The sequence below is a fragment of the Choloepus didactylus genome, chromosome 1, assembly GCF_015220235.1.
Source record: "Choloepus didactylus isolate mChoDid1 chromosome 1, mChoDid1.pri, whole genome shotgun sequence".
In the NCBI taxonomy this organism is placed as follows: domain Eukaryota; kingdom Metazoa; phylum Chordata; class Mammalia; order Pilosa; family Megalonychidae; genus Choloepus; species Choloepus didactylus.
In genome coordinates, this window is record NC_051307.1 from 204,376,850 (window position 1) to 204,404,126 (window position 27,277).

A 27,277-nucleotide genomic window follows, 5' to 3' on the forward strand; every position below is an offset into this window, starting at 1 on the left:
TCTGACAAATTCCTTTGAGATACAGAAGCTTTTGATTTTGAGGAGTTCCCATTTATCTATTTTTTTCTTTTGTTGATTGTGCTTTGGATGTAGGTCTAAGAAGCAACCTCCTTTTTTTTTTTAATTCAGTTTTATTGAAATATATTCACATACCATACAGTCATCCATGGTATACAATCACCTGTTCACAGTACGATCATATAGTTACGCATTCATCACTACAATCTATTTCTGAACATTTTCCTTACATCAGAAAGAAGCAGAATAAGAATAAAAAATAAAAGTAAAAAAAGAACACCCAAACCATCCCCCCATCCCACCCTATTTGTCATTTAGTTTTTATCCCCATTTTTCTACTCATCCATCCATACACTAGATAAAGGGAGTGTGATCCACAAGGTTTTCACAATCACACTGTCACCCCTTGTAATCTATATTATTATATAATCATCTTCAGGAGTCCAGACTGGTGGGTTGGAGTTTGGTAGTTTCAGGTATTTACTTCTAGCTATTCCAATACATTAAAACCTAAGAGGTGTTATCTATATAGTGCATAAGAATGTCCGCCAGAGTGACCTCTTGACTCCATTTGATATGTCTCAGCCACTGAAACTATTTCGTCTCATTTTGCATCCCCCTTTTGGTCAAGAAGATAGTCTGAATCCCACGATGCTGAATCCAGATTCATCCCCAGGAGTCATATCCTGCATTGCCAGGGAGATTTACACCCCTGGGAGTCGGGTCCCACGTAGCGGGGAGGGCAGTGAGTTCACCTGCCAAGGTGGCTCAGTTAGAGAGAGAGGGGGCTAAGAAGCAACCTCCTTTTACTAGGTCTTCTGGGAATTTTGTGATACTCTCTCTTATATTGAGGTCTTTGATCTACTTTAATTTTTTTATAGGGTGTGAGGTAGGGGTCCTCTTTCATTCTTTAGCATATGGATATCCAGTTCTCCCAGCCCCATTTGTTGAAGAGGCTATTATGTCCCAGTTCAGTGGATTTAGGGGCCTTATCAAAAATCAGTCGACCGTAGATTTGGGGGCCTATTTCAAAATTCTAAATTCAATTCCATTGATCAATATGTTTATCTTTGTGCCAGTACTGTGCTGTTTTGACTACCATAGCTTTATAGTAGGCTTAAAATCAGGAAATGTAAGTCCTCTCTCTTCTTTTTTCTTTTTTAGAATGTTTTTAGCAATTCAAGGTATCTTTCCCTTCCAAATAAATTTGATAACTAGCTTTTCCAAGTGCACAAAGTAGGTTGTTGGAATTTTGATTGGAATTGCATTGAATCTGTAGATCAGTTTGTGTAGGATTGGCACTTTAATGATGTTTAGCCTTCCCATCCATCAACACAGAATATCTTTCCATCTCTATAGGTCCCCTTTTATTTCTTTTAGTAAAGTTATGTAATTTTCTGTGTAGAGGTCTTTTACATCCTTGGTTAAGTTTGTTCCTAGGTACTCGATTTTTTTAGTTTCTGTTGAATATGGAATCTTTTTCTTGAGTGTCTCTTCAGTTAGGTCATTTCTAGTGTATAGGAACATTACTGACTTATGTTCATTAATCTTGTATCCCGCCACTTTGCTGAATTTGTTTATTAGCTCAAGTAGCTGTGTCATTGATTTCTTAGGGATTTCCAAATATAAGATCATATCATCTGCAAATAATGACAGTTTTACTTCTTCCTTTCCAGTTTGGATGCCTTTTATTTGTTTGTCTTGCCAGATTGCTCTGGCTAGAAATTCTAGCACAATGTTGAATAATAGTGGTGACAGCGGGTATCCTTGTCTCATTCCTGATCTTAGAGGGAAAGCTTTCAGTCTTTGCTTACTGTGGGTTTTTTCATTTATGCCCTTTATCATACTGATGCAGTTTCCTTCAATTCCTACCTTTTTAAGTGTTTTTATCAAAAAAGAATGCGGAATTTTGTCGAATGCTTTTTCAGCATCTATTGAGATGACCACTTGATTTTTCCCTTTTGATTTGTTAATGTGTTGTATTATATTGATTTTCTTATGTTGAAACTTACCTTTGCATGCCTGGGATGAACCCCACTTGTTCATGGTGTGTGATTTTTTTAATGTGGCTTTAGATTCGATTTGCAAGGATTTTGTTGAGAATTTTGCATCTCTGTTCATTAGGGAGATTAGCCTGTAGTTTTCCTTTCTTATAGCACATTTATCTGGTTTTGGTAGTAGAATGATGTTGGCTTCGTAAAATGAGTTAGGTAGTATTCCATTTTCTTCAGTTTTTTGAAAGAATTTAAGTAGGAATGGTATCAGTTCTTTTTGGAAAGTTTGGTAGAATTCCCCTGTGGAGCCCTCTGGCCCTGGGCTTTTTTGATGATGGCCCCTAGCTTTATGATGACTGATTGGATCTCTTTGCTTGTGATTCATTTGTTGAGGTCTTCTGTTTTTCTCTGGTCAGTCTAGGTTGTTCATGTGTTTCCAGGAAATTATCCATTTCCTGTAAATTCTCTATAGTTTGTTGGTGCACATTGTTCATAGTATCCTCTTATGATTTTTTAAATTTCTTCAGGATCTGCAGTAATGTCCCCCCCCTCTCATTTATTTTGTTTATTTGGGTTTTCTCTCTTTTTGACTTTGTCAGTCTAGCTAAGGGTTTGTCAATCTTATTGATCTCAAAGAACCAACTTTTAGTTTTATTTATTCTATTTATTTTTGTTCTCCATTCATTTATTTCTGCTTTAATCCTTGTTTCTTTTCTTCTACTTGCTTTAGGATTTGTTTGCTGATCATTCTCTAGCTTCTTCAATTATTCCATTATTTCTTTGATTTTAACTCTTTCTTCCTTTTTAATGTGTGCATTTAGAGCTGCTATAAATTTCCCCCTCAACACTGCCTTTGCTGCATCCCATAAGTTTTGATATGTTGCGCTCTCATTTCATTCTTCTCTAGATATTTAGCAATTTCTTTTGCAATTTCTTCTTTGACCCACTGTTTAGGAGTGTGTTGTTTAGCCTCCAGTTATTTATGAATGTTCTAGATATTTGATGGTATTGACTTCTAGTTGCATTCCATTGTGGTCAGAATGTGCTTTGAAGAATTTCAATCTTTTTTAATTTATTGCTTGTTATATGCCCCAGCATATGATCTATCTTGGAGAAAGTTCCAATGGTACTAGAGAAGAATGTATATCCTGGCAATTTGGGATGTAATGCTGTATATATGTCTATTAAGTCTAATTCATTTATCACATTGTTTAGGATCTCAGTTTCCTTATTGGTCCTTTGTCAGGTTGATCTATCTATAGAAGACAGTGGTGTATTGAAGTCTTCCACAATTATTGTGGAAATAGCTATTGCTTCCTTCAGTTTTGCCAGTGTTTGTCTCATGTAGTTAGGAGCACCTTGATTGGGTGCATAAACATTTATGATTGTTATTCCTTCTTGGTGAATTGCCCCTTTTATTAGTACATAGTGTCCTTCTTTGTCTCTTATGACATCCTTGCATTTAAAGTCTATTTTATCTGAAGTTAGTATTCCTACCCCTGCTTTCTTTTAGCTGTAGCTTGCATGGAATATTTTTTTCCCTTGTTTCACTTTCAATTTCTTTGAGTAACTGTGTCTAAGATGTGTCTTTTGTAAACAACATATTGATGGCTCATATTTTTTAATTCATTCTGCCAATCTATATCCTTTTATTGGGGAGTTTAATCCATTCACATTCAAAGTTATTACTGTGAAGACAGTTCTTGATTCAGCTATCTTATCCTTTGGTTTTTATTTGTCAGATGTATTTTTTCCCCTTTCTCTGTTTATTTTCTTTAAGGTAACCTTACTAAAACTCTTCTGTTCTGTGCCATTCTCCAGACCTCTCTCTCCTTTCTTTTTTCTCAGCTGGTAGAGCTCCCTTTAGTATTTCTTATAGGACACGTGTTTTGTTAACAAATTCTCTCAACATTTGTTTGTGAAAATTTTAACCTTTCTCTCAATTTTGAAGAAGAGCTTTGCTGGATTAAGAATTCTTGGCTGGGAATTTTTCTCTTTCAGAATTGAAAATATGTCATACCACTGCCTTCTTGCCTCGATGGTGCCCGCTGAGTATTAGTACTTAGTTTTATGTTGTTTCCCTTGTATGTGGTGAATTGCTTCTCTCTTGCTGCTTTCACAACTTTCTCCTCTTCAGCATTTGACAGTCTGATCAGAATATGTCTCGGAGTGGGTTTATTTGGATTTATTCTATTTGGAGTTTGTTGGTTATCTTTGATTTGCTTATTTATGTTGTTTAGAAGGGTTGGGAAGTTTTCTCCAGCAATGTCTTCAAATGCTCTTCTTAGTCCTTTACTCTTCTCTTTTCCTTCTGGAACATCAATGATTCTTACATTTGTGCCCTTCATGTTGTCCATCATTTCCCTGAGATCCATTTCAAATTTTTTTTTTCACCATTTGTTCTTTTGTGTTTTCACTTTCCATCACTGTATCTTCAAGGTCACTAATTCATTCCTCTACCTCTTCAAATCTGGTGTTATGTATCTCAGGAATATTTTTAATTTGATCATCAGTGTCTTTTATTTCCATAAGATCTGCTCTATTTTTCTTTAATTTACTTTTGGAAATTCTTCTTTATACTCTTCTAGGGTCTTCTTCATGTTCTTTGTATCCTGAGCCATGATATGGATGTTTGTGGTGTACTTCTTTGATTAATTGCTCCAAGTTTTTTGTCTCCTCTGACTTTTTAATTTGGATGTTTGGGTTATCCATATCTTCTGCTTTCTTCATATGATTCCTAATTTTGTTTTAGTTTTTTTTTTTTTTTTTTTTTTTTGGCTTCTTGATAGGGTTTTTTTGGGGGGGGGGTATGCAGGATTATTTGAACATTTATCTGTAATTTTGCAGCGCTACGGGTTGGGGGAGTGCTCTTTCTCTGACCTACCAGCAGATGGCGCTCCTGAGCCACCTTTTATGCTCAAGCCAGTTCTCTCCAGCTTTGGCTGTGCACTGAGTGGGGGTCCAAACCAAGTGGATGTCCAATCAGTGCACCAATTTTCCATGTGCACTGAGGACTGCCAGCCTTGTGGTTAGGAGGCATGCCTTGTGCAGTTTGGCAGAGAGTCCGTTCCAGGACACAGTGGTCCCGACGGTTCCTTGGACTGTGGGGGCTTCGGAGCTGCATGTCTCACCTTTCATCTCAAATACCCCACAGTCCTTCTCTGCTGTGGGCCCATGAGTCCCTGGGATTGGGTGAGGGCTCCTGGCACTTCTGTTTGGCACCTCTGCCTCTAAGCTGTGCACACCGTGGGCTTCTGTGGAGAAAGGGTGGACGCCATCAGAAGCCCACCAAATCCCGAGTTCCTTCAAGGAAGCTCTCAGCCACAGAGCTGTGAAGGGTTGTCTCCCAGCCAGATGCAAAGATGGCTGTCTGGGCATGGAAAGCTGTACTTTCTGTGTTTGTCTGCTGTGCCAACCTCTAGTCCTAGAACAGGGGCTCTTGGCTGCAGGTCTTTGGAGGGTTATCACCCACGCCAGGTAATGAGGAGGGTGCTCAGGGAGTGAAAGGCTACTCCCCACTGCACTTTCAGCTGACTCCAGCCACCTATCCCCTGGCAGCATTCTGAGCCGAACACTCAACTGTCTTGAATGCAGTCTTTCAGTTTCTCCAAGTACACACGCTGTGGGTGTAGAAGTCCCTGCCTAGCCGGTGGAAACCTGGAACTGCCTTTCTGTAACACTTTCTAGTCCTTCCTATATCTAGTGTTTTTCATGGAGGAGAATTTTGCTCTGTCTCTCCTAATTTGCCATCTTGAATCTCCCTATTAGATTTTTTATGAACACTATTGTGCACTTAATGCTTATTATAGTTTTACCCACATTTTTAGATGTTTTGCAGTAGGAGAATTTGTAGGGTTTCCTGTCAGCCAAGGTGCGGGAAGTCTTTGCCCAACTTTTTAGATGTACCAGTTCACTGTGGTTCTATCTTTTTGGTTCCTACTATCTAGTTTCTAGAGCTATTATTGATTCATACTCTTTTTCTGGTCCTGTTTTGTCTTTATGACTCTGGTGTACCCATTATTCAAGTATTTGCTCACAGTTAATTTCTTTTGCAGATAATAATTTCACAGGCTTTAGCCATAAAAGTGGAATCAGTGAAGAAGCCATAAAATAACACAGTCTTGATTTGCATTAATCCTGAAATTTGGAAAACAATGTGTTTCATAGTTCTTGATCAAGAAATAGCTGCACTAAAGGCATTTGTAAAACTGTATGGGTCCTTTTCATCCTTTTATGTGGGTGGCATTTTTTAGAAAACTGTCCAAGCTCAAAATATATAATTATTCTTATAATTTCTAAATTTTATTCCTTGTAAAAAGTAAAGTCCAGTTTGTATGATAATAAATATCAATTTTAAAAAATCAAAGTAGAGGCCTATCCCATCCAAGCTAGTACAAAAAGAACTTAATGAACTTCATTAAGAGCAGGAATATTTTTAATTGGTGAAATTTGAATGCTAAGAGGCCCTCCTGTCAGAATTGTTTGTCATGGAAGCATCCGTTTTTTGTCTTTAGTTAAGAGAAGAGGTCAGGAGGAGATTCTGAAAATGGCTGTGCTGTGGGATGTTCAGCAGTTTATCAATCAATCAACATGTCTCAGTGGCAGCCTCCAGCTAAGGGGCTATAATGCTCTGCAGATGCCATATTTACTGAGCTGGGGCCTTTTGTTCAGCTTCACTGTCAGATAACAGTGAGTTGCACTCCTCATTCTTGTATACTGTGGTGATCAGGAGGGAGGATTAGTTCTCCATCCTGTCCTTTCTCTATCGCTCACTCCTCTTCCCTTTTTTGGGCAGACATTTTAATTTTGGCTGCAGCCCCAGGGAAATGCCCACTTGAGAATAGGTCACAAGAATGTTTAATAACTACTCATTGACTGAGTGACCAGAAAATTGGAACTTTGTGAACCCTCCTCTCCAATGCAGGTATGGAATCTCTGTCCTTGAGATTTGGCAGTTGCCTCTAAGAGTTCCACTTTTATTCTTTTTGTTTGCTCTCAGTCAACTAAATTGTCTTCATTAGTGGTTACCAGTTGTCAGATGTTGGCATAGTAAGCCCTGAAGAAGCAGAGGTTTGGGGTTTAATTCTTGGGTGCAGCCGCCTCCTGGTTAGAGAGAAAACTGGCACCTGAGACTGCACCCTTGACTGCATTAGGGTGAATGAGTGGTGTTGGGTATCAGGGGATAAGGTGAGAGAGTGTGGATATGTTCAAGGCAGATGTTAAGTATAATCAGAGAAGAAAGTGTACTATAAATTTCCTGGCAGGCCAGTAATGTTGTCTTTCATTTTTTATTAGGGTTATCACTTAAGATTAGATTTGATTTGGTATTTGGTATTTATTCAAATGCTGCAGATTTCTTTGGTGGCCAAAATGACATTTTATTTTTATTTTTATTTTTTATTTTTTTCTGTTTTGGAATCAGGTAGTCATTGCTTCTTGCTCTGTAGCTGAGTTTTTTTCTTTAAAGCATAGATTTGTGCCACCACCACGGTCTTGGACATAGTGTCTTTATCATAGAAAGTGCTTTAGCTGGCAGATGGAATAAATTGCTAGCTTTTCTGAGTTTCCCTTTGATCATTCTTCCTCCAAAATAACTGAAAGCCTCTTTTTTCTTCAAAATATTTCCTCAAGCTTTACATTCATTCCAGCCTTTTCCTCCAGTTTCCTCCCTGACAATATCTCCTGGCCATAGGCCCTGTGTGAATTAATTTGGTCTCTGTACCTCCCATTTGGTGTGATGAGGTGAAGTTTGGCCTTGTCTCTATGGAATAGCCTCTTTATCTGAAGAGGGGTGAGAAATGCATGCTGAGTATGTGCACATACTCAAGCCATTCTTCAGCCTTTGATAGATGGCTCTTCTCAATGTTTAACTTCCATTATTCTGTTTACAGAACTGGAGTTTTCCTGGAGAGATCTTCTTGTAAAATCTTTAGTCTGGGTTTCATCCAGACTCATATGCTTTCCCAGAGAAATTATAGGAGTATTAGTTTGAAAGAAGGCTTTTTTTCCTACTTCACTATATTGGCTTTAGGCCTAGTGGAACTCACACTTTCTTTCCCACTTATCTATGCTACTATTCAGGTGTCACTGTTTTTGTATTTATGTCCACTGTTAGACTAGAGAGAGACTGACAGGCTGACCTGATTTGAGATAGGGCAAGTTTATTTAAATAGCTCTGATAGAATCAAAGTGGTTTGAATCTTAAGCTACCCTATTTCTATAATGCTAAAGTGTGTGTGTATGTGTGTGTGTATGTGTGTGTAATTGTGTGTAAGAGCCTGAAACAGATCTGGGAACAGGTTAGAATGACTTTGGCCGTAAAGTAAGAGTATAACATCTAATCTAGATGAATTATGTAAGTCTCCTTAGAAAACTGTTCAGAGCTGAGCCATATCCACACAAAGAGAGAGAGTAAGCTGGTGAGTCCATTTTCTACCTGCCTGTGGGGTGCCATTTGTTTATGACATTGATCAAGCCTAGGACCTTCCAGAGAGAGCCCAAGTGAGACTTTTGCCTTAGAAATGGTTCTGGTTGGTTCCTGCTTAGCTCATCCCCTAGCAAGAGAATTATGCCTGTGCATGGGGATGCTGGGAGGCTTAATTAGCCTTTTTAACCCTAAGTCATTGTCTTAAAGGAGAGTTTTACTAATTGGCTCTAGAGAATAATATGTTAGGTAATGTTTTAAGTCTGTTCTCGGAAATAAGATTTTTTTATACTCTTAACTGTTTACATGTTTGGAAAACTAGGAGTGGAAAAAATTATTTTCTTCCTTGCTGTAACTGGTTTTAGGTTATTTATTTATTTATTTATTTATTTATTTATTATTAAATTCAGTTTTATTGAAATACATTCACACACCATACAATCATCTATTGTATACAATCCACTGTCCACAATATGATAACATAGTTATGCGTTCATCACCACAATCTATCTCTGAACATTTTCCTTACATCAGAAAGAACCAGAACAAGAATAAAAAATAAAAGTGAAAAAAGAACACCCGAATCATCCCCCCATCCCACCCCATTTGTCCTTTAGTTTTTATCCCCATTTTTCTACTCATCCATACACTAGATAAAGGGAGTGTGATCCACAAGGTCTTCACAATCACACTGTCACCCCTTGTAATCTACATTATTATATAATTGTCTTCAGGAGTCCAGACTGCTGGGTTGGAGTTTGGTAGTTTCGGGTATTTACTTCTAGCTATTCCAAGGTTATTTATTATTTTTGCCACTAAATACTTCAGTGTGTATTTCCTAAGGACATTCTCTTACATAAACACAGAACAGTTATCTAAATCAGGAAATTTAATGTTGATACAAACCTATTATCTAATCCATAGTCCATATTCAAATTACATCAACTATTATCCCCAGTACTATCCTTTATAGCTACTTTCTTCCCTAGGTCCAGGATCTAACCCAGGATCACACAATATATTTAGTTGTTATGTCTCTTTAGTCTCCTCTAATCTGTAATAATTCTTAGAGGATTATTTTACATATCAGAGGGTATACGATTAGTCCCAGTAGTCTTGTCTTCTAGTTCTCATTCTGATTTTGCGGCCTTCATGGCATTCTAGGGAAAGGTGCTGTCACCTTGAGAGGAAAGGGATTACATTTGAATGGAACTCATTGGTATAATTTGTTTCTTTCCCATTTTAGCACCTGCCAACGTATTTGGTAGCCTGTAGGGTGAAGTTGGGGGGTAGAGACCTGATGGTTGGACTCTGCAGGTATTTTTAACTGCCTGAATCACTAATGACCCTCATTGGTTCCACTAACTTTCTCCCAATTCACATGATCAGGTTTTATTATCCATTAGAAATACAGAAAACTGCATCTTAAACACATTTGGTTCATCTGGGGTTCTTTTCTTCCCTTTGTGAATTGAGGGGGTTGGATCCATTCTGGATTCTCAATTATAAATCCCTATGCTATTTAATTATTAAGTTAGATCAACTGGAAATGACATTTAGCAGTTTAAAGGTACAGCTTATCTGTGAGTTGAGGTAAATGCCACAGTTTATTTTTCACATGTGAAGTCAAAAATGAGTCTTCAGAGTTTCTGTTGCACTGTGCAAATATAAACCTTTTATTATGATTTGTCACTTAAATCCTTGTGACACCATAAAGGTTCTGTAGTTGACTAGCATTATCGTTCATTTTAGAACCAGGAGAAGCAGAGCCAGGAGTGTTTACCTATGTCTTTAAGGAACTAAGTGTACAGAGTGCACAAGTCATTGGCAAAGCCAAAGTGAAAAACTATATAAATAAAATTAGTATATTATATTTTTCCTGTAGAATATTTTGAAGATATGAAAGAGATGTATCATGTGGGGATAGGGGAAGGGAGTTATTGCTAAATGAGTATGAATTTTGGTTTAAGATGAAAAAATAGAATGGAAATGGATAGTGGTGAAAGTTATACAGTATTGTCAGTATACTTAGTATTAAAGAATTGTTCATGTAAAATCGTTAAAATGATTTTTATGTTATGTTTATTTTACTACAATTAAAAATAAATAATTTTTAAAAAAAGAGGTGTCATAAAATGTAGTCATCTATTAGAGCTCTTATTTGTAGCAGAAATCAACTTAGGAAAAACCACAGTATACAAAGAAACAATTTGTATACTATTTAGGTGTGAGTTATTTTAAAAGAAGTCACAATTGAAAATCTAGGGTGATCATAATCGACTCAGAAAATTAGTGGTTATTATTTGTGTTATAAAAGGATTTATATGGGGTTCTTTTAAATAATACTGTCACGGTGTTATTTAAAAGAACACTGATTTGTTGAAATGCTACTTACCCAGAGCTTTTCAGGATTGGGTCTGTTGTGTTGGTTGACTAGAGACAGAGAAGTTTTTGCTAGAGTTTCTGCTGCATATCCTCAGGGCTATGAAAGGCAAGCCACTCCCTCTGTGTGTTTCTCTGGATTTGAAGGCATCCAGACTGAGGTCCCTGTCTTTTGACAGAGTTCTTAGGAGAGGAAGGAGCCATGGAGGGTTTGTACTTTGAGAAGAGACTGGAGGTAGAGGTGGTGGAAGGAGGAAGTTGGAGGGATGGGACACCCAAGCACGATTTGGCTTTTCTCCAAGCCTCTTAGCCTCACCATCTAGCAGATAAAACTGCTCTGCTTCTGGGCTTACCTGTATGCAGGGCTGCCTTAGACTCAGGGAAGTCTGTTGCAAGTGGGCCCTCCATGCTACTGCCCCTTGAATACTTAATACTTCCATGTACATTTCTTAAGAAAAATGATAAAAATTAGCATTTTTTAAGTGTGAAAAGCAAAGGACCACATTACAGGAACATCATAAAACACTTGAACATTTCTTATATATTTGAATAAAAACTGTAGGATTACACTGATATATAAATGATATACATGGTTATTTTGAAAATGTAATTAGCTATTAAAGGCAAACTTTCTCATTGACTGAAGTTAATACATTTTCAAAGTCAAATTTTTACTTTTTACCACTGAGGCTCTGCTGTCAGTTGTGTTGCCTCTTAGGAGACAGTTGTCTCCTGTGGCCCTGGCTCCTTCGAATCTTCAGTGTGTTTGTTCACCTTTCCTTATTTTAAGTTCCAAATTGCCGTAAGTTACATTATATTTCCAAGAGAAATATGTTCAGTTGTGTTGGTCTAGCTCTGTGGCTGCTTTGTGTGTGTGTCTAAATGTGTTTTTAAGTAATTGACAGGTATTTGAAAGTCATTTGGGCTGCGTGGAAGTTTGAAGTACACATTGGGTAGGATTCAAGTGTGTCTTTCTCTCACACAGGAAAGGTATTTTGAAATAACTACAAAGATCCAAGTGGGTCTCTGAGATCCACTTATTAGGTACCATGTATTAGATACTTGATAAATACTGTATATGCACTGAACTCCTTTTCTCTTTGAATTATCTAACTCTAATTGATTTCTTCAAAGGGACGTTGCCCAGAGTTTTGGATTAAAAGATTTTGTGCCCTTAGAAGATCCTCCCCTGCCCCTACTCCCAGTAAATGAGCTTAAATGCAGGGTTTTGTTTATATTCTTCATGAAAATAATCAGTGATACTTGTTATGGAATTGCTTTGAGATCATTTGAGGAAATTGAATATTGCTCAGGGTCACTGAAATTCTGAGGAAATGGCAGGTTGGAAAGGATTCTTTTATTTAAAAGGCAAGATCAGGATGCTACCCAGGCATATGAGGACATATCTGAAATTTCATAAGCTGCCCTGCAGTGATGAGGCAGTTACATGGGCTTGCAGTTCTCTGATTTCACAGTGGTCTCTCCAAGCATGGATCTGCTTGTGAACAAAGGATTTGCGTGTGTGTGTGTGTGTGTGTGTGTGTGTGTGTGTGTCTGTGTGTGTGTGTTTCCCTCCAAGGAAAAACGTAGTGCCCACATGATTAATTCTAATTTTTGCCCGGGCACCACTCTACAGACAGGTGTCATTGTCTTTGAACTTAGCAGGTCAGAACAACCTTTCCCTTCATTCTCAAGATTGCTGTAAGGGACTGGACAGGGATTGGCTGTGGATTTCTTCATAATTATGGCCTCATTTTAGCAAACTTAATAAGTTAAACTGTAGACTTATTAATATGCTACTTAGGGGTTGGATATTTGCTTTTCAGAATGGTTCTCCTTTGAGTTCTTTTAAATAGCTTGTTCCCCAGGTTCATTAAAATAGAATTTGATTCCCAGAATTTGCTTCTTAGAAACACAAGTCCTCATTAAGGTGCAGCACACCCATAATCACACTCCAAGGTTCTCTGTGTATTAGAGGCAGAGCCTCTCTTTACTGGAGATTATGGCAGTGTTTTACATGGAATGAGGAGCAAGCATGGGAGACTTATTTTTTCTTTGTCAACGTTTTTCCTCATTTCTGTGTAACCATTCTACTAAGAGCTAAATTTTTGAATCAGGGTGTTCTGAAAGACTGTACCCACATGGAAGTGTCTGTGTGTGGGGGTAGAGCCTTTTAGACATAGAATGTATTTGACCATGCTGCCGCCCCCAACACTACCTTTTCCCCTGACATTTTTCCTTTGTGACCTGTTTGAAGGCAAAATCTACCCCTTAAGTGGTTGGTATGGTTCAAAAAAGCTGAGAAGAGAGATTGTTGTGAAGTTATCTTTGTAAAAATATATATATATATGTATTAGTGACTATGGAAGGGAAGGAAAGAAAAAAATAAAGTTTGATGGAACTCAAGAAATCCATCAGGTTTTAGTCTCTTTTTTAATGGGCATTTGATGGTGTGGGTACTATTTTCAAGGGCTCTCTGTTTTCAAAATGTTTTAAGTGGGGGGCTAGACCAATGTCTCGCATATTCTAATTGTATGTGTGGTTGTTGAATGTTTGATAGAATGTTTGCTTCTGTCTTTGAGGAGATTGGGGAGTCTACAGAAGGCTTTTCCTTGTTATTGCTTGCCTCTAAGTGATTGTCATTCTTCCACCACTACATAATTTCTTCTCTAGAATGGTGGATATTCAGATTACCTGAAGGTACTTGCTAATTAAAGATGTTCTCTAAAAGCCACTTCATAGTCAGCCAAGTACACTGTAAACAAAACACTCTCATTTCAAGCAGTCTGTGATGAAAGAGAGGGGTTGTGCTGATTACGAACATTGGTTTCCAAACACTGAGTTGTTGCTGATGAATTATCATCATACTAATATTTAGAAATAAATTCCACTTTCATAGCTGCTGATATCTGATTGACTTACTGCTTTGTTTTTAAAACCTACTAAATGAACCAAAGATACAGGATCATCATTCCTACAGATTTGGGATCTGCCTTGTCATTAAGTAAATGGTAGCCTAGTATTAGTAATATTTTGTTTGTGGACTTTCTTTCTTCACTATACTGTAATGCCCTTTGCAGGTGTTTTTGAAAGTGAGTTATTAATACAGAAATTTAAACTGAATTGCTAAATCATCTCACAGTTGTTCTTTGCCTTAATTGTCTTGACCTTGTTTTTTAGCTCTCAAGAAGAAATGACCCTTCTAGATAATAGCAAAGTGATTTGAGAGAGAGAGAGAGGGAGACCATCCTGCTTCTGTTTGTGGGGCTATCATGTAACTTTGAGGATCTGGTTATTTTAGTTTGTTTTTATTTTCTTGGTTCCTCCTATGTGGAAGGGGTTTTCCTTTTCTGAGGATGCTGGAAAAGTGGTCACTTCGTGATCAAAGCAAGCATTGTATAATTTGTTTTATTATCTGGTAGTGGGAGGATCTCTGTCTCTGAAGATGTGGGCCATTTAGATATGTTTTTTGGGAACTGAGTCTCACTCATCTTTGTATCCCCCCGTATCTAGGGAATACAAGCAGTGTCTGACATGGAGTAGAGCAGATCAGTAAATGAGAGAATGAATGAATGAATGAATGAATAATCTGGGTGGAACTCTAGCTCCAGGATACAAAGACATTCTCCTCCCCCAGATAAATCCCTGTCCTTGGGGGTTTATGAAAAAAGGCAGAAACCACAGAAGGCAAACCACTTTGCTGGGCAGCCCATATGAAGTCTTCAGTGAAAGTTCTTAGTGTGGTCAGTGGTACTACTTGAGTTTGAAAAAACTGAATATGATCCCAGCTGGGGCAATTGGCAAAGGCTTCTTGGAAGAGATGGAGCTGAAACTAGATCAAGAGTTAGGGCAGAGCCCAAGAGCAAAAGTAGACACAGGGCATTCTGACCTGGGGAATCTGAGGCCTGTGACGGAGGAGTGTCAGCATGGTGAATAACGAGCTGTTCACTGGAAGCTCTTCAGCTGGTAGGAGAGTAGACTACCATTGTGTTACTCCAAGACTGGTTCCCTATTCCCCAAGCACTCCCAGTCATTCCTACTTCAGGACTCTGCCCTTGCTGCACATTCTAGCAGGAACACTCTCTTTCTAGATGTCTGTGTGGCTCTCTCACTTCCTTCTGGCCTCTGCTCATTGAAAACTTCCCTGACCACCCTATAAAAGATAGCAACTTTTCCCAGTTCCCTAGCATTCCCCAGCATGCTTTATTCTGCTTTCTGCTATGTCCCCAAAGCCTAGAATAGTGCCTGCAATTATATCTACATATATGTTATATGTATAGATAGATACAGATGTAGAGTTGGTGCTCAGAAAACAGTTGATACACGAAGCAGTGAACAAATGGAATTCTGAGGTTTGTAGTTTTTTTTTGTTTTGTTGTTGTTGTTTTTAATAACTAAGATATTTTTTATCCAGGCAGCTTAGAGAAGCTTGAGCTGGGCAGAGAATTGCCAAAACATTTCCCAGGGCTAGTGAGTATACTTCGGGGGGAAGATTGAGATTTGGGTAAGGTTAGTTTGTTTAGGAAGACTCCAGGGAATTCATCTTTGGCATTTTCTCTTTGAAGGAGTTACACTTTTATATGGAACCCTTGGTAATTCTGATACCTCTTCTCTTCCTCCCAGGACCCCTGCAGTGTACCATGAATTGGTAATGCCCACTGAGGACCTCTGGGAGCCATGTCAGACGAATCCGCCTCAGGGAGCGATCCAGACCTGGACCCGGACTTGGAGCTGGAGGATGCGGAAGAGGAGGAGGAGGAGGAGGTGGCAGTGGAGGAGCATGACAGGGATGATGAGGAAGACTTGCTGGATGGTGAGTAGTCCACCACCCAGGCTGGCCCCTTTCTTTGTTCCGACATGCTTCAGTGGCACTGGACTTTTCTTTTAATGTTCAGGCTAATGTTAGGCCATCTGGCGAGTCACAGAGCTTCTCAATTCTAGCTTTTCATGGTGTAGGACTTAGTTGTTTGTAAGCTTCCTACTGACTGAGGAGTAGAGTTTTTTTCTGTTCATAGCAGACCACGCTAATGGAACTGAACATTGATTGCATCATTACTTGGCTCTGGAGAGGCCTAGGAAAACACGTTCCCTCCACCTTCCTGATTCCAAAAGGATGAGCATTGATCCTCTTTCCTCTCTGATGTTACTATCTTCAGTTCTCTTTCATTCTAACAGCTGCCACTTGGCTCAGGAATTAATTTTCCCTCCTTTATACTATCCAGGATTCTCTGCCCCATTTCCAGCTCATCTCTGACAGAGAAATTACCATTTCACTTTTTTTCTGATCACAGCATTCATTATCCTTTGCTGTCTTATTCAGTTGGGGTCTCCCCCACATCTGTGCTTCTGTAGTTATAAAGTGGAACAAATGGAAATGTTGGAAGATGGTGCTGTGAGGGCATATCATTAGACTTCTCCCTTGGCCCTCATAGTTTCTGAGATAGTGTTAGAATCCCCAGTTGCCTGCGTCACTTTTTGCTTTTTATCATTTGAGTTCTCAGAATGATATTTTCAGATACTCCTACAACACCTGTCAAGTTTAGATTGAATTTTAGATGATGCTATATATAATGGATATATATACTACACTGTCGTCTGACAAGAACTTGTGATTTGTCTCAGAATAGTTAAGGCATGCAGTTGGGGTTTTTCTTAAGAATATTTACTCATTCTCAGGTTAAATAACTTTTTAAAAGGAAGAAATGATTTATTTTTATTGCTTATGAAGTACAGAGTGATAAAGAAATATTCCATTAGGTACTATGTCCTTCTCTTGCTCTACTAGAGTACCTGTCTTCTTGGAATTTGACTCAAGGACCAATTTAATATTTCACTGTAGTGTTAAAGCTATACACTTAAACCTTCCCCTTTTTCAGATGAAGGAACCTAGGCTTGGAAAAGCAGATGGTTTACTCAGTGTAACCTAGCAAGAAAGTGGCAAAGCTGGACCTTTGGTCTCCAACATGGTTCTCCTTATTCAAGCCATTCAGCTTCTGAGACCATAGATTCACATAATCACTCGCCTGTGAGCTGTTTGCCTTCCTTCCTAGTTTTGCTTTAAGGAAGAAGTTGATTGCTGATGTTGTCAAGCAGAGATGGGGATGAGTAGAGGAAACAGCATGAATAAAGGCCAAGTAGAAGGGAAAGTATGGCATATGCTAGCAAATGATGACCTGTCATATTTGGTGTAGCACTGGGCACATTAGGAAGATGACCAGAGCAAGACAGGAGTGATTTAGGCAGCATGAAATTGCTGAAGTTTTTACTGAGGAGCATTCATCAGGCTGGTCTTTGATTTTTGGAAATGTTGCTCTGGCAGTATAGAGAAGAGATGGCCCTGTAGACAGGGAAGACCTATTAGATCTATGGTAGAACTCTATGGAAAGGGATTATGAAGATGTGAACTATTCAGGGCAGTTGACACGAGCAGGAAGAGAAAATGGAAGATTTGTTGCAGTGGAATTTATAGGACTTGGTGATTTACTGGATGTGTGGGGCAGGTTGAAGAGGGAATGGGAAAAGCCTGGGAGGATGATGAAAGCTTTACAGATGTGGCAAGAACAAGTTAGGGAGTGGATGAAGAATGTAAAGATATTGCCTGCTTTGCTTTGTCTCTCCCTTAATACGGACGTTTAAATGTTGACAGGGTATTGGACTGAGAACTGGCTGTGGTAGAATATGGAGGCTTTGGCTATTGGAGAACAGCACCATGACTATTTGTCTTCAGAACAACCTGGGAGTGGGGAGAAGACAGTACTTTTCTTTATAGTATATTATGAAACCCATGGCATTGTGGGATATTTTGGATTTGGTTATTCATCCCTATATTTTTCTTTCCTTTTGAGGTCAGTGTTGTTCCTTATTCTAGGATGGTGGGGAAAGTTAGATATCAGCACCTTTGGGGTTTGTCATTATTAGAGGTGATAGTTCAGAACCTGATGCCTCTGAAATTGACTTTCCTTATGCAACAGTTTTTTTTTTTTAAGCTCAGCATTTTCTTCTAGCTAGCCTCAGGTTTATTTCTTCCTTAAGATAAGGTACTTTGAAATATTTAAAATAAGCCAGTCTTTAAAAAAAAAAAAAGTATTTCCAGTTGCTGCTTAAAATAAGTTCCAGTGAATGTAGAGAGAGTGGTATGACTGAGTGTCACTGAGCCTTATGTTTTCATTGCTTTATAAAGGGATTTCCTTGTGCTTTTCTGGTTCATTGGTTCATTTGTTTTCCTCAGTGTTGCTCCACTCTCTAAGCCTGTAATAGACTCTTCTTCTGATGGCCTTGGCAACTCTACGTGATAGAGAGCCAGGACCAAGAGATATTGCCAAGGGCCTGTCCATCTGTACAAATGGCAAAAATCCCAACATTGTTTCCTCAAGGTAGTTTCTTGTCTCCCTGCAGCAGGGAGACATGGGAGAAAAATAGCAAGAAATATCTGGTCCTGAATATGCACCAAAGTATGGGAGAGGAGGCACGTGGAACTTAATGTGTTTGGTTAATGAGAACTTCATATGTTTAACATTCATCTGCACTGATAGATCCAATTCTGATTTCACTCCAAAATTTCAGTTGTTCTCCAGGTGTAGAATAAATCTTCAATTTTGAGATTCCCTCTCTTCTGCTACTTCTACTTTCTTTTAGGCTACCCTTATTCTTGTGTGAGTATTTGCAAGGAAAAGCCAGGTGCTCTGCTTCTTTCCCTTGGTGTTTTTACTTCTTTACCTGTGTTGGTTTCTCTGGTCTTTGCCTGGTTCTCAAGCAGGAGCCCTGGATCTACCACCACCCTTTTCTTCTGAGAGCACTCTGCTTATCCAGCTGTTTGGTCCAGATTATGGACAACCTCATTCAGCTAAGACAAGAGTAGGGTTTTCTAAAGGAATTTTACTGGAAAACAAACCAAAACCCGAGCCAGAAACTGCAGATAAAAATTCATTGCTTATAAAGAATGATTGCTTTCCCCAAAAGATTTTATTTCAAACTTGGGTCCTCAGTTTATGAGAATACTGGAAGATCATGGAGCTTCAGTATGAACATGACAGATCTTAATGGAGTGTCAATTTTATTAGAAGATTGGTAGAGAGGTTTACTACTTTAACTGGTAAAGAATTAAAAAAATTTTAGTAACCAAAATTATGGCATAGAAATCAGAAATCACATACGTTTTTAAGATAAAAATAAGATTTTTCTTCAAATATATTTTAGAGTAGGGTTTGAGTGTTTCTGATGGTTCCTTGAGAGGTCCAAGAGATGAGAACACTTTCTGTGGGCATTTAGGAGCCCCACTCCCACCCGCTAAGGGGAAAAGTTTGAGAAGCCCTGATTTAAGTTAACCAAGATCTAGACAGACTGACTTGATGGGCCCATCTTTTGAGAGCATACAGGCTTTCATTTCTTCATTTTATTCTTGCTTATTTTACATAGTGGATCAGAATACTAGGCTTCTGTGATTGTGGCATTGTTTAGTCCCTTCTGGAACCTGCTTTTTAACATCTTATTGACAGAAAGCCACCCTCTTGGACAACAACTTCTGCCTCAGGCTGACCCCTTTCACTGGTTAAGGAAAGTTGGTCTCCTTCTGGATCCCTGGGCCTCTGACTCTCCTTCATGGAGTTTGCTTCTTGCTTTTTCTCACACCCCCTTTCTGTTTGCCCTCTTGGCTTGCAATATGAAGAATCATTGGTAGAGTGTTCTAGGCAGAGTTGGGAATATATTTGCTTGTTTAAGAATCAGGAAGTTAGAGGCTGGAGTATAGAGAGCAAAGGGCAGAGTGTCTGGACTGAGACAGGTAGGAGGACTGAGCATGTGGAGCCAGTAGTGGTGGTTTGATATATGTCTGGAACCCTGGGATTATTTCCTTGGGTTCTGACAGGTGCTATTTCAGACTTCCATTGTGAGTTCTGGACCTATCAGTAAATAGCAGCAGTCTGCAGGAAAAGTCATATTCTCCAAGCAGCTGGAAGGAGAAGTTGGGCAGGGGACCCCCAGAATTTCCATTTATGATTCTTACCTGAATCAGTTATTGATATGATAGCTTCAAAATAGTGACTTTTCTGTTTCTATGTTCTTTCTGTATTTATTTGCATTCCTCAGTGAAGATAAGCTGTCTCTCCCCACTTCATATACATATACATATATATATATATATTTTTTTTTTGAAGTATTAAGAAACTCTCGTGAATTCTTTTTTTAAAAACTAAACATGGTAGAGTTCATTTCTGTCAGTGTTCATTTTGATGCTCAAATTATCCCAGATTTGGCTAGTGAGGGTCCCTGCAAGCTGGCTTCTGTGGTTTTTTTGTTGTGTTGTTTTGTTTTGACATGTCTCCTACGCTTTGTGAGCACTTTCTTTTCTTCTCACACAAAAAGATGTTCCAGACTCAGCTTCTATTCTCTGTATTCCAACCCAGAAATCAGTCTTTTCTCCAAGGGACCCTGGTTTCATTTAGTGGGGAATGGTATTTAGGAACCAAGATCTGGACTCTGCATGTGCTCACTATTACTGGGGCATTATTGCCTGTAGCCTCTTTTGGTGGATAGAGCTAGGATAAAAATTGTGTGTTCATAACAATACTCTTCATTTCAATCCTTCTCCCATTCCTTGTCTGTAGCTCCCTTCTCCCATAGTGAGAACTTGGTCCCCATTTTTACTCAGCCCTACAAATTAGTTTCAAATAGCTACACCAATTCCACTAAAAACAATAACTCTAAAGTTCAAGGTTTTTTGCAGTTTTTTTTGCCTTGCAGTATATCCCACTGAACCTTTATAGTTAGACTACTGTGTTTGAAAGTACTTGGATTATTATTTTTTCTATTTTTCCATGTTTTTTCCCAGTTTTATTGAGATATAATTATATGTTATGTTTACATCCCTGAAACCATCAACAAAATCAAAATAATGAACATCTGTCATTCCTGGAAGTTTCCTTATGCCCCTTTGAAATCCCTCCCTTCCTCCCTGACCCCCAACCCCTGTCCTAGAGAACCACTGATCTGCCTTCTGTCATTGTTGACTAGTTTGTATTTTCTAGAATTTTTATATAAATGGAATCATACAGTATAGACTCTTTTTTGTGAGATAGGGGTGAAGTCTGGCTTCTTTCAGCATGATTATTTTGTGCTGTGTTCATCTATATTGTGTGTATTGTTAGTTCATTCCTTTTCATCACTGAGTAATATCCCATTGTATGGATATATCCCAATTTGTTTATCCATTCCATTTTTTTTGGGGGGGGGTGTTTTATTTTTTAGCTATTTCATACTTTTGCTGCTGTCATCACTCGTATATAAGCTTTTGTATGGATGTGTGCTTTTATTTCTCTTGGGTAATGAATTCTGTCATCTCTACTGGTTATCCAACTCATGGTTTAAAAATGGAATGAGATAGAACTGGGAGTAGAATTTGGTGGCATTTTGCTAAAGACCTCCCATTACATGAACCATTGACATTCAGCAGATAAGGTTATTCCTCTGTCTGTGAATCCTGACTGCTCTTCAGCCCACAGATCACCATCTTATCTAAGAGACCATTAGTTGTAGTTTGTCAGATGTGTTAGTTGAATTAGTATATACCTACTGAGGAGTGAAACTGCTGGATTAAAGGGTATGCATGTGCTCAGTCAGCTTCAGTAGGTAATGCCAATAGTTTTCCAGAATGGAAAATAGTAGTACATGAAAGTTCAGGTTGTTTTACATCTCTTCATACTTGATATTGTCAGTTTTTGTAATTTTAGCATTTTGATGGGTATGTAATGGCTTTTCGTTTTCATTTTAATTTGTATTTCTCTGATTACTTAAGATGTTGAACCTTTTTCAATATGCTGATGGTCATTTTCACTTTTGTGAAGTACTTGAGCGTATCTTTTTCTTTCTTTAATATATTTTTTATTGCGGTTGTTCACATACCATACAACTATCCAAGGATCCAAAGTGTGCAGCCATTTGCCCATGGTACCATCATACAGCTGTGCATCCATCAACACAATTAATTTTTTTTCAATTTTTAGAACATTTTCATTACTCCAGAAAAGAAATAAAGACAAAAAAAGGAAACTCAGATCCTCCCATACCCCTAACCATGCCCCCTCCATTATTTTTTTTATTCATTTTATTGAGATATATTCACATACCATGCAGTCATACAAAACAAAGCATATATTCAGTTGTTTACAGTACCATTATATAGTTGTGCATTCATCACCACAATTAATTCTTGACATTTTCATTACCACACACACAAAAATAATAAGAATAAAAATTAAAGTAAAAAAGAACATTAAAGTAAAAGAGAACCCTGGGTGACTTTTTTTTTCCCCCCATTTTTCTACTCATCTGTCCATAAACTAGACAAAGGGGAGTGTGGTCCATATGGCTTTCCCAATCACATTGTCACCCCTCATAGGCTACATTTTTACACAATTGTCTTCAAGATTCATGGGTTCTGGGTTGTAGTTTGATAGTTTCAGGTAATTGCTGCTAGCTATTCCAATTCATTAGAACCTAAAAAGGATTGTCTGTATTGTGCCTAAGAGTGCACACCAGAGTGACCTCTTGGCTCCTTTTGGAATCTCTGCCACTGAAGCTTATTTCATTTCCTTTCACATCCCCCTTTTGGTCAAGAAGATGTTCTCCATCCCATAATGCTGGGTCTAGATTCCTCCCCCCCTCCCCCATTATTGATTCCTAATTTTGGTATAGTACATTTGTTACTGCTGATGAAAGAATGTTAAAATCCTACTAACTGTAGTATGTAGATTGCAATAGGTATATATTTTTTCCTATATGCCTCTCTATTATTAACTTCTAGTTACACTGTCATACATTTGTTCTAGTTTGTGAGAGATTTCTAATGTTTGCATAGTTACTCATGGACATTGTCCACCAAAAGATTCACTGTTTTATACATTGCCATCTTTTAACCTCCAACTTTCCATCTGGTGACATGCGTGACTCTGAGCTTACCCTTTCCGCCACCTTCACACACCTTTCAGTAGTGTTAGTCAGCACTGTTAGTTATTCTCACTCATAACGTGCTACCATCACCCCTGTCCATTTCCAAACATTTAAGTTCACCCTAGTTCAATGTTCTGCTCATGATAAGCAACCGCTCCCCATTCTTTAGCCCCATTCTATATCCTGGTAACTTATATTACATGTCTATGAGTTTACATATTATAACTAGTTCATATCAATGAGACCCTGTAATATTTGCCTTTATGTGTCTGTCTTATTTCACTCAATATAGTGCCCTGAAGTTTTCTTCATCAACCCATTTCTTTTAAGATGGTTTCATTCACACACCATACATTCCATTCTAAGTAAACAATTGTTGGTTCCCTGTATAGTCACATATTTATGTATTCAGCACCATTGCCACTATCTATTTAAGGACATCTCCATTTCTTCCACAAAGAAAGAGGAAGAGTCAAAGAAGGCAGAGAGGCAAAAAAAAAAAAAAAGGAGAAAGAAGAAAAAAAAAACAAAAACAAAACTTGATAGCTAGAAAGCAAAAAAAGGAGAGATAAGATAGCATTAACCTAAAGTAGACAAAGAGTCAAGCAACATCACCAATGCCAGGAGTCCTATACTCTTCCCCTATTCCCCACCCCCCCATAAGCATTCAGCTTTGGTATATTGCCTTTGTTATATTAAAGGAAGCATAATACAATGTTTCCGTTAATTATAGTCTCTAGTTTGCATTGATTGTATTTTCCCCCCAATCCCACCCTATTTTTAGCATTTTGCAATGTTGACATTCATTTGTTCTACGTTATGTAAAAACATATTTGTACCTTTTATTACAATCGTTGAGCACCCTAGGTTTCCCTGAGTTACACAGTCCCAGTCTTTATCCTTCGTCTTTTGTTCTGGTGTCCCACATGGTCTCAATCTTCCTCTTTCAATCATATTCACAGTCATCTTTGCTCAGTGTACTTACATTGCTGTGCTACTATCTCCCAAAATTGTTTTCCAAACCTCTCACTCCTGTCCTTTCCTTTCTGTCTACAGTGCTTCCTTTAGTGTTTCCTGTAGAGCAGGTATCTTGTTCACAAACTTTGTCACTGTCTGTTTGTCTGAGAATACTTTAAGCTCTCCCTCATATTTGAAGGATAGTTTTGCCAGATATAGGATTCTTGGTTGGTGGTTTCTCTCTTTCAGTATCTTAAATATATCATACCACTTCCTTTTTGCCTCCATGGTTTCTATTGAGAAATCCACGCATAGTCTTATCAAGCTTCCTTTGTATGTGATGGATCGCTTTTCTCTTGCTGCTTTCAGGATTCTCCGTTTATCTTTGACATTTGAGAATCTGATTATTAAGTGTCTTGGCATAGGCCTATTCAGATCTGTTCTGTTTGGGGTATGCTGTGCTTCTTGGATCCATAATTTGATGTGTTTCTTAAGAGATGGGAAATTTTCATTGATTATTTCCTCTATTATTGCTTCTGCCCCTTTTCCCTTCTCTTCTCCTCTGGGACACCAATGATACATAAATTCTTGCTTTTCGTTTTGTCCTTAAGTTCCCAGAGAAGTTGCTCATATTTTTCCATTCTTTTCTCTATTTGTTCTTTTGTGTGTAGGCTTTCAGGTTTCTTGTTATCCAGTTCCTGAGTGCCGCCTTCTGCCTCTTGAGATCTGCTGTCATATGTTTCCATTATGTCTTTCATCTCTTGTGTTGTGTCTTTCATTTCCATAGATTCTGCCAGTTGGTTTTTTGAACTTTGAATTTCTACCTTATGTACTACCATTATATGGTTCAGCTCTTTTGTCATATCTTCCCTAAACTTTTTGAATTGACTTATTATTAGTTGTTTCAGTTCCTGTATCTCAGCTGAAGTGTAAGTTTGTTCCTTTGACTGGGCCATAACTTCATTTTTCTTAGTGTAGGTTGTAGTTTTCTGTTGTCTAGGCATGGTTTCCTTGGTTACCCCAGTCAGGTTTTCCCAGACCAGAATGGGCTCCGGTCCCAGAAGAAAGAAATATTCAGTATCAGGGTGTGTCTTAGAAAATTGGTACACCCTGTGATGCCTCAGGTCATTGTGCTTTTCTGCCCAGCAGGTGGCACCCGCCAGCCTGTAACGCCAGACTGGTGTAAGGAGGTGTGGCCCGTGGCTGTTTTCCCCTAGGCTCTGGGGTCTGGTTCTGAATAGTAGGTGGGTAGTAGAGCTGAGCCCCACCCTTTTCCTCTTAGAGAAGATAGACCCCTAGGGAGAGGTCATTAGTGTTTCATTGGTCGCTCTCTGCCTGTGCTGTCTCCACCCTTGTCTGGGTCAGAGCACTGGGAACTGAAAATGGCTGAGGCTTTCTCTACTGAGCTCAAACAGGGACAGAAAGTCCCCTTCAGGGCTAGTCTGCGGCTGCCCTCTGGCTCTCCAAGGTCAGTCCTCACTCAAAGTTTCTGTCTGCTTATTGGGGATTCATAGCTCATGGTGAGTAGTCCTCACTCGCTAATTAAAACCCCAGTTGGAGCTCAGCTAAGCTATATTCACTTGCTGGGAGAGAGCTTTTCTCTAGCACCACGAGGCTTTGCTGCTCGGGCTGTGGGGGGAGGGGTCTCCTGGCTTGGATTAGCAGTTTTTACTTACAGATTTTATGTTGCGTTTGTGGGTATTCCTCCCAATTCAGGTTGGTGTATTATGAGTGGATGGTTACACTTGTCCCCCCGCAGTTATTCCAGATTACTTACTAGTTGTTCCTGGTTTTTTATTAGTTGTTCCAGGGGGACTGACTAGCTTCCACTCCTCTCTATGCTGCCATCTTAGATCCTCTCTTAAGCATATCTTTTGCCCATTTTTCTTTTCCTTTTGTCCATTATCTTTTTGTTTTTATTGATATTGTTTACATGCCATGCAATTATCCAAAGATCCAAAGTGTACAATCATTTGCCCATGATACCATCATACAGCTGTGCATTCATCACCACAATTCTTTTATCAATTTTTAGAACATTTTCACTACTCCGGAAAAGAAATAAAGACAAAAAAAAGGAAACGCAAATCCTCCCATACCTCTAACCACCCCCCTCCATTACTGACTCATAATATTGTATAGTACATTTGTTATTGTTGATGAAAGAATGTTATAATACTACTAACTGTAGCATATAGTTTGCAATAGGTATATTTTTCCCAACATGACCCTCTGTTATTAACTTCTAGTTATAGTGTTGTACATTTGTTGTAGTTCATGAAAGAGATTTCTAATATTTGTAGAGTTAATCACAGACATTGTCCCCCACAAGATTCACTGTTGTATACATTTCCATCTTTTAACCTCCAACTTTCCTTCTGGTGACATACGTGACTCTGAGATTCTCCTTTCTGCCACATTCACACACCATTCAGCACTGTTAGTTATTCTGACAATGTGCTCCCGTCACCTCTGTCCATTTCCAGACATTTAAGTTCAACCTAATTGAGCATTCTGCTCATAATAAGCAACCACTCCTCATTCTTTAGTCTCATTCTATATCCCGGTAACTTATATTTCATATCTATGAGTTTACATATTATAATTAGTTCATATCAGTGAGACCCTGCAATATTTGTCCTTTTGTGTTTTATTCCATTCAATATAGTGTCCTCGAGGTTTCTTCATCCACCCAGTTTTTTTTAAGACGGTTTTGTTCATATACCATACATTCCATCCTAAGTAAACAATGGATGGTTCCTTGTATAGTCACGTATTTATGTATTCACCAACATCACCACTATCTATGTAAGGACATCTCCATTTCTTTCACAAAGAAGGAGGAAGAGTCAAAGAAGGTAGAGAGACAAAAGAAAAAGAAAAGAGAAAGAGAAAAAAAAAACATGACAGCTAAGAAGCAACGTTAGGAAAGATAGCATTAAACTAAAATAGAATAAGGAGTCAGGCAACATTACCAATGCCAAGAGTCCCATACCCCTCCCTTTTGTCCCCCTCTTATATGCATTTAGCTTTGGTATATTGCCTTTGTTACATTAAAGGAAGCATAATACAATGTTTCTGTTAATTACAGTCTCTAGCTTACATTGATTGTGTTTTTCCCCCGATACCACTGTATTTTTAACACCTTGCAAGGTTGACATTCATTTGTTGTCCCTCATGTAAAAACATGTTTGTACATTTTATCACAATTTTTGAGCACTCTAGGTTTCATTGAGTTATACAGTCCCAGTCTTCGTCTTTCTTCTTTCGTTCTGGTGTCCCACATGCTCCTAACCTTCCTCTTTCAACCATACTCACAGTCATCTTTGTTCAGTGATTATTTACATTGCTGTGCTGCCATCACCCAAAATTGTGTTCCAAACCTCTCACTTCCTTTAGTATTTCCTGTAGAGCAGGTATCTTGTTCACAAACTCTCTCATTGTCTGTTTGTCAGAGAATATTTTAAACTCTCCCTCTTATTTGAAGGACAGTTTTGCCGGGTATAGGATTCTTGACTGATGGGTTTTCTCTTTCAGTATCTTAAATATATCACACCAC

At 38.5% G+C, this 27,277-nt stretch overlaps 1 protein-coding gene across 3 annotated transcripts in view; it reads left to right on the forward strand.

The window, feature by feature from the left end:
* The window catches only part of RAD54L2 (RAD54 like 2), a 176,343-nt gene that overhangs the window by 26,634 nt on the left and 122,432 nt on the right, over positions 1-27,277 (forward strand). For all 3 annotated transcript variants that reach the window (XR_005210633.1, XR_005210634.1, XM_037797337.1), the window contains exon 2: positions 15,442-15,631. Coding sequence is in view for 1 of the 3 variants with exons in the window: in XM_037797337.1 (XP_037653265.1) it covers positions 15,496-15,631 (136 nt within the window). In the remaining 2 variants the exon portion in view is untranslated. The remainder of the gene's footprint in view (positions 1-15,441; positions 15,632-27,277) is intronic.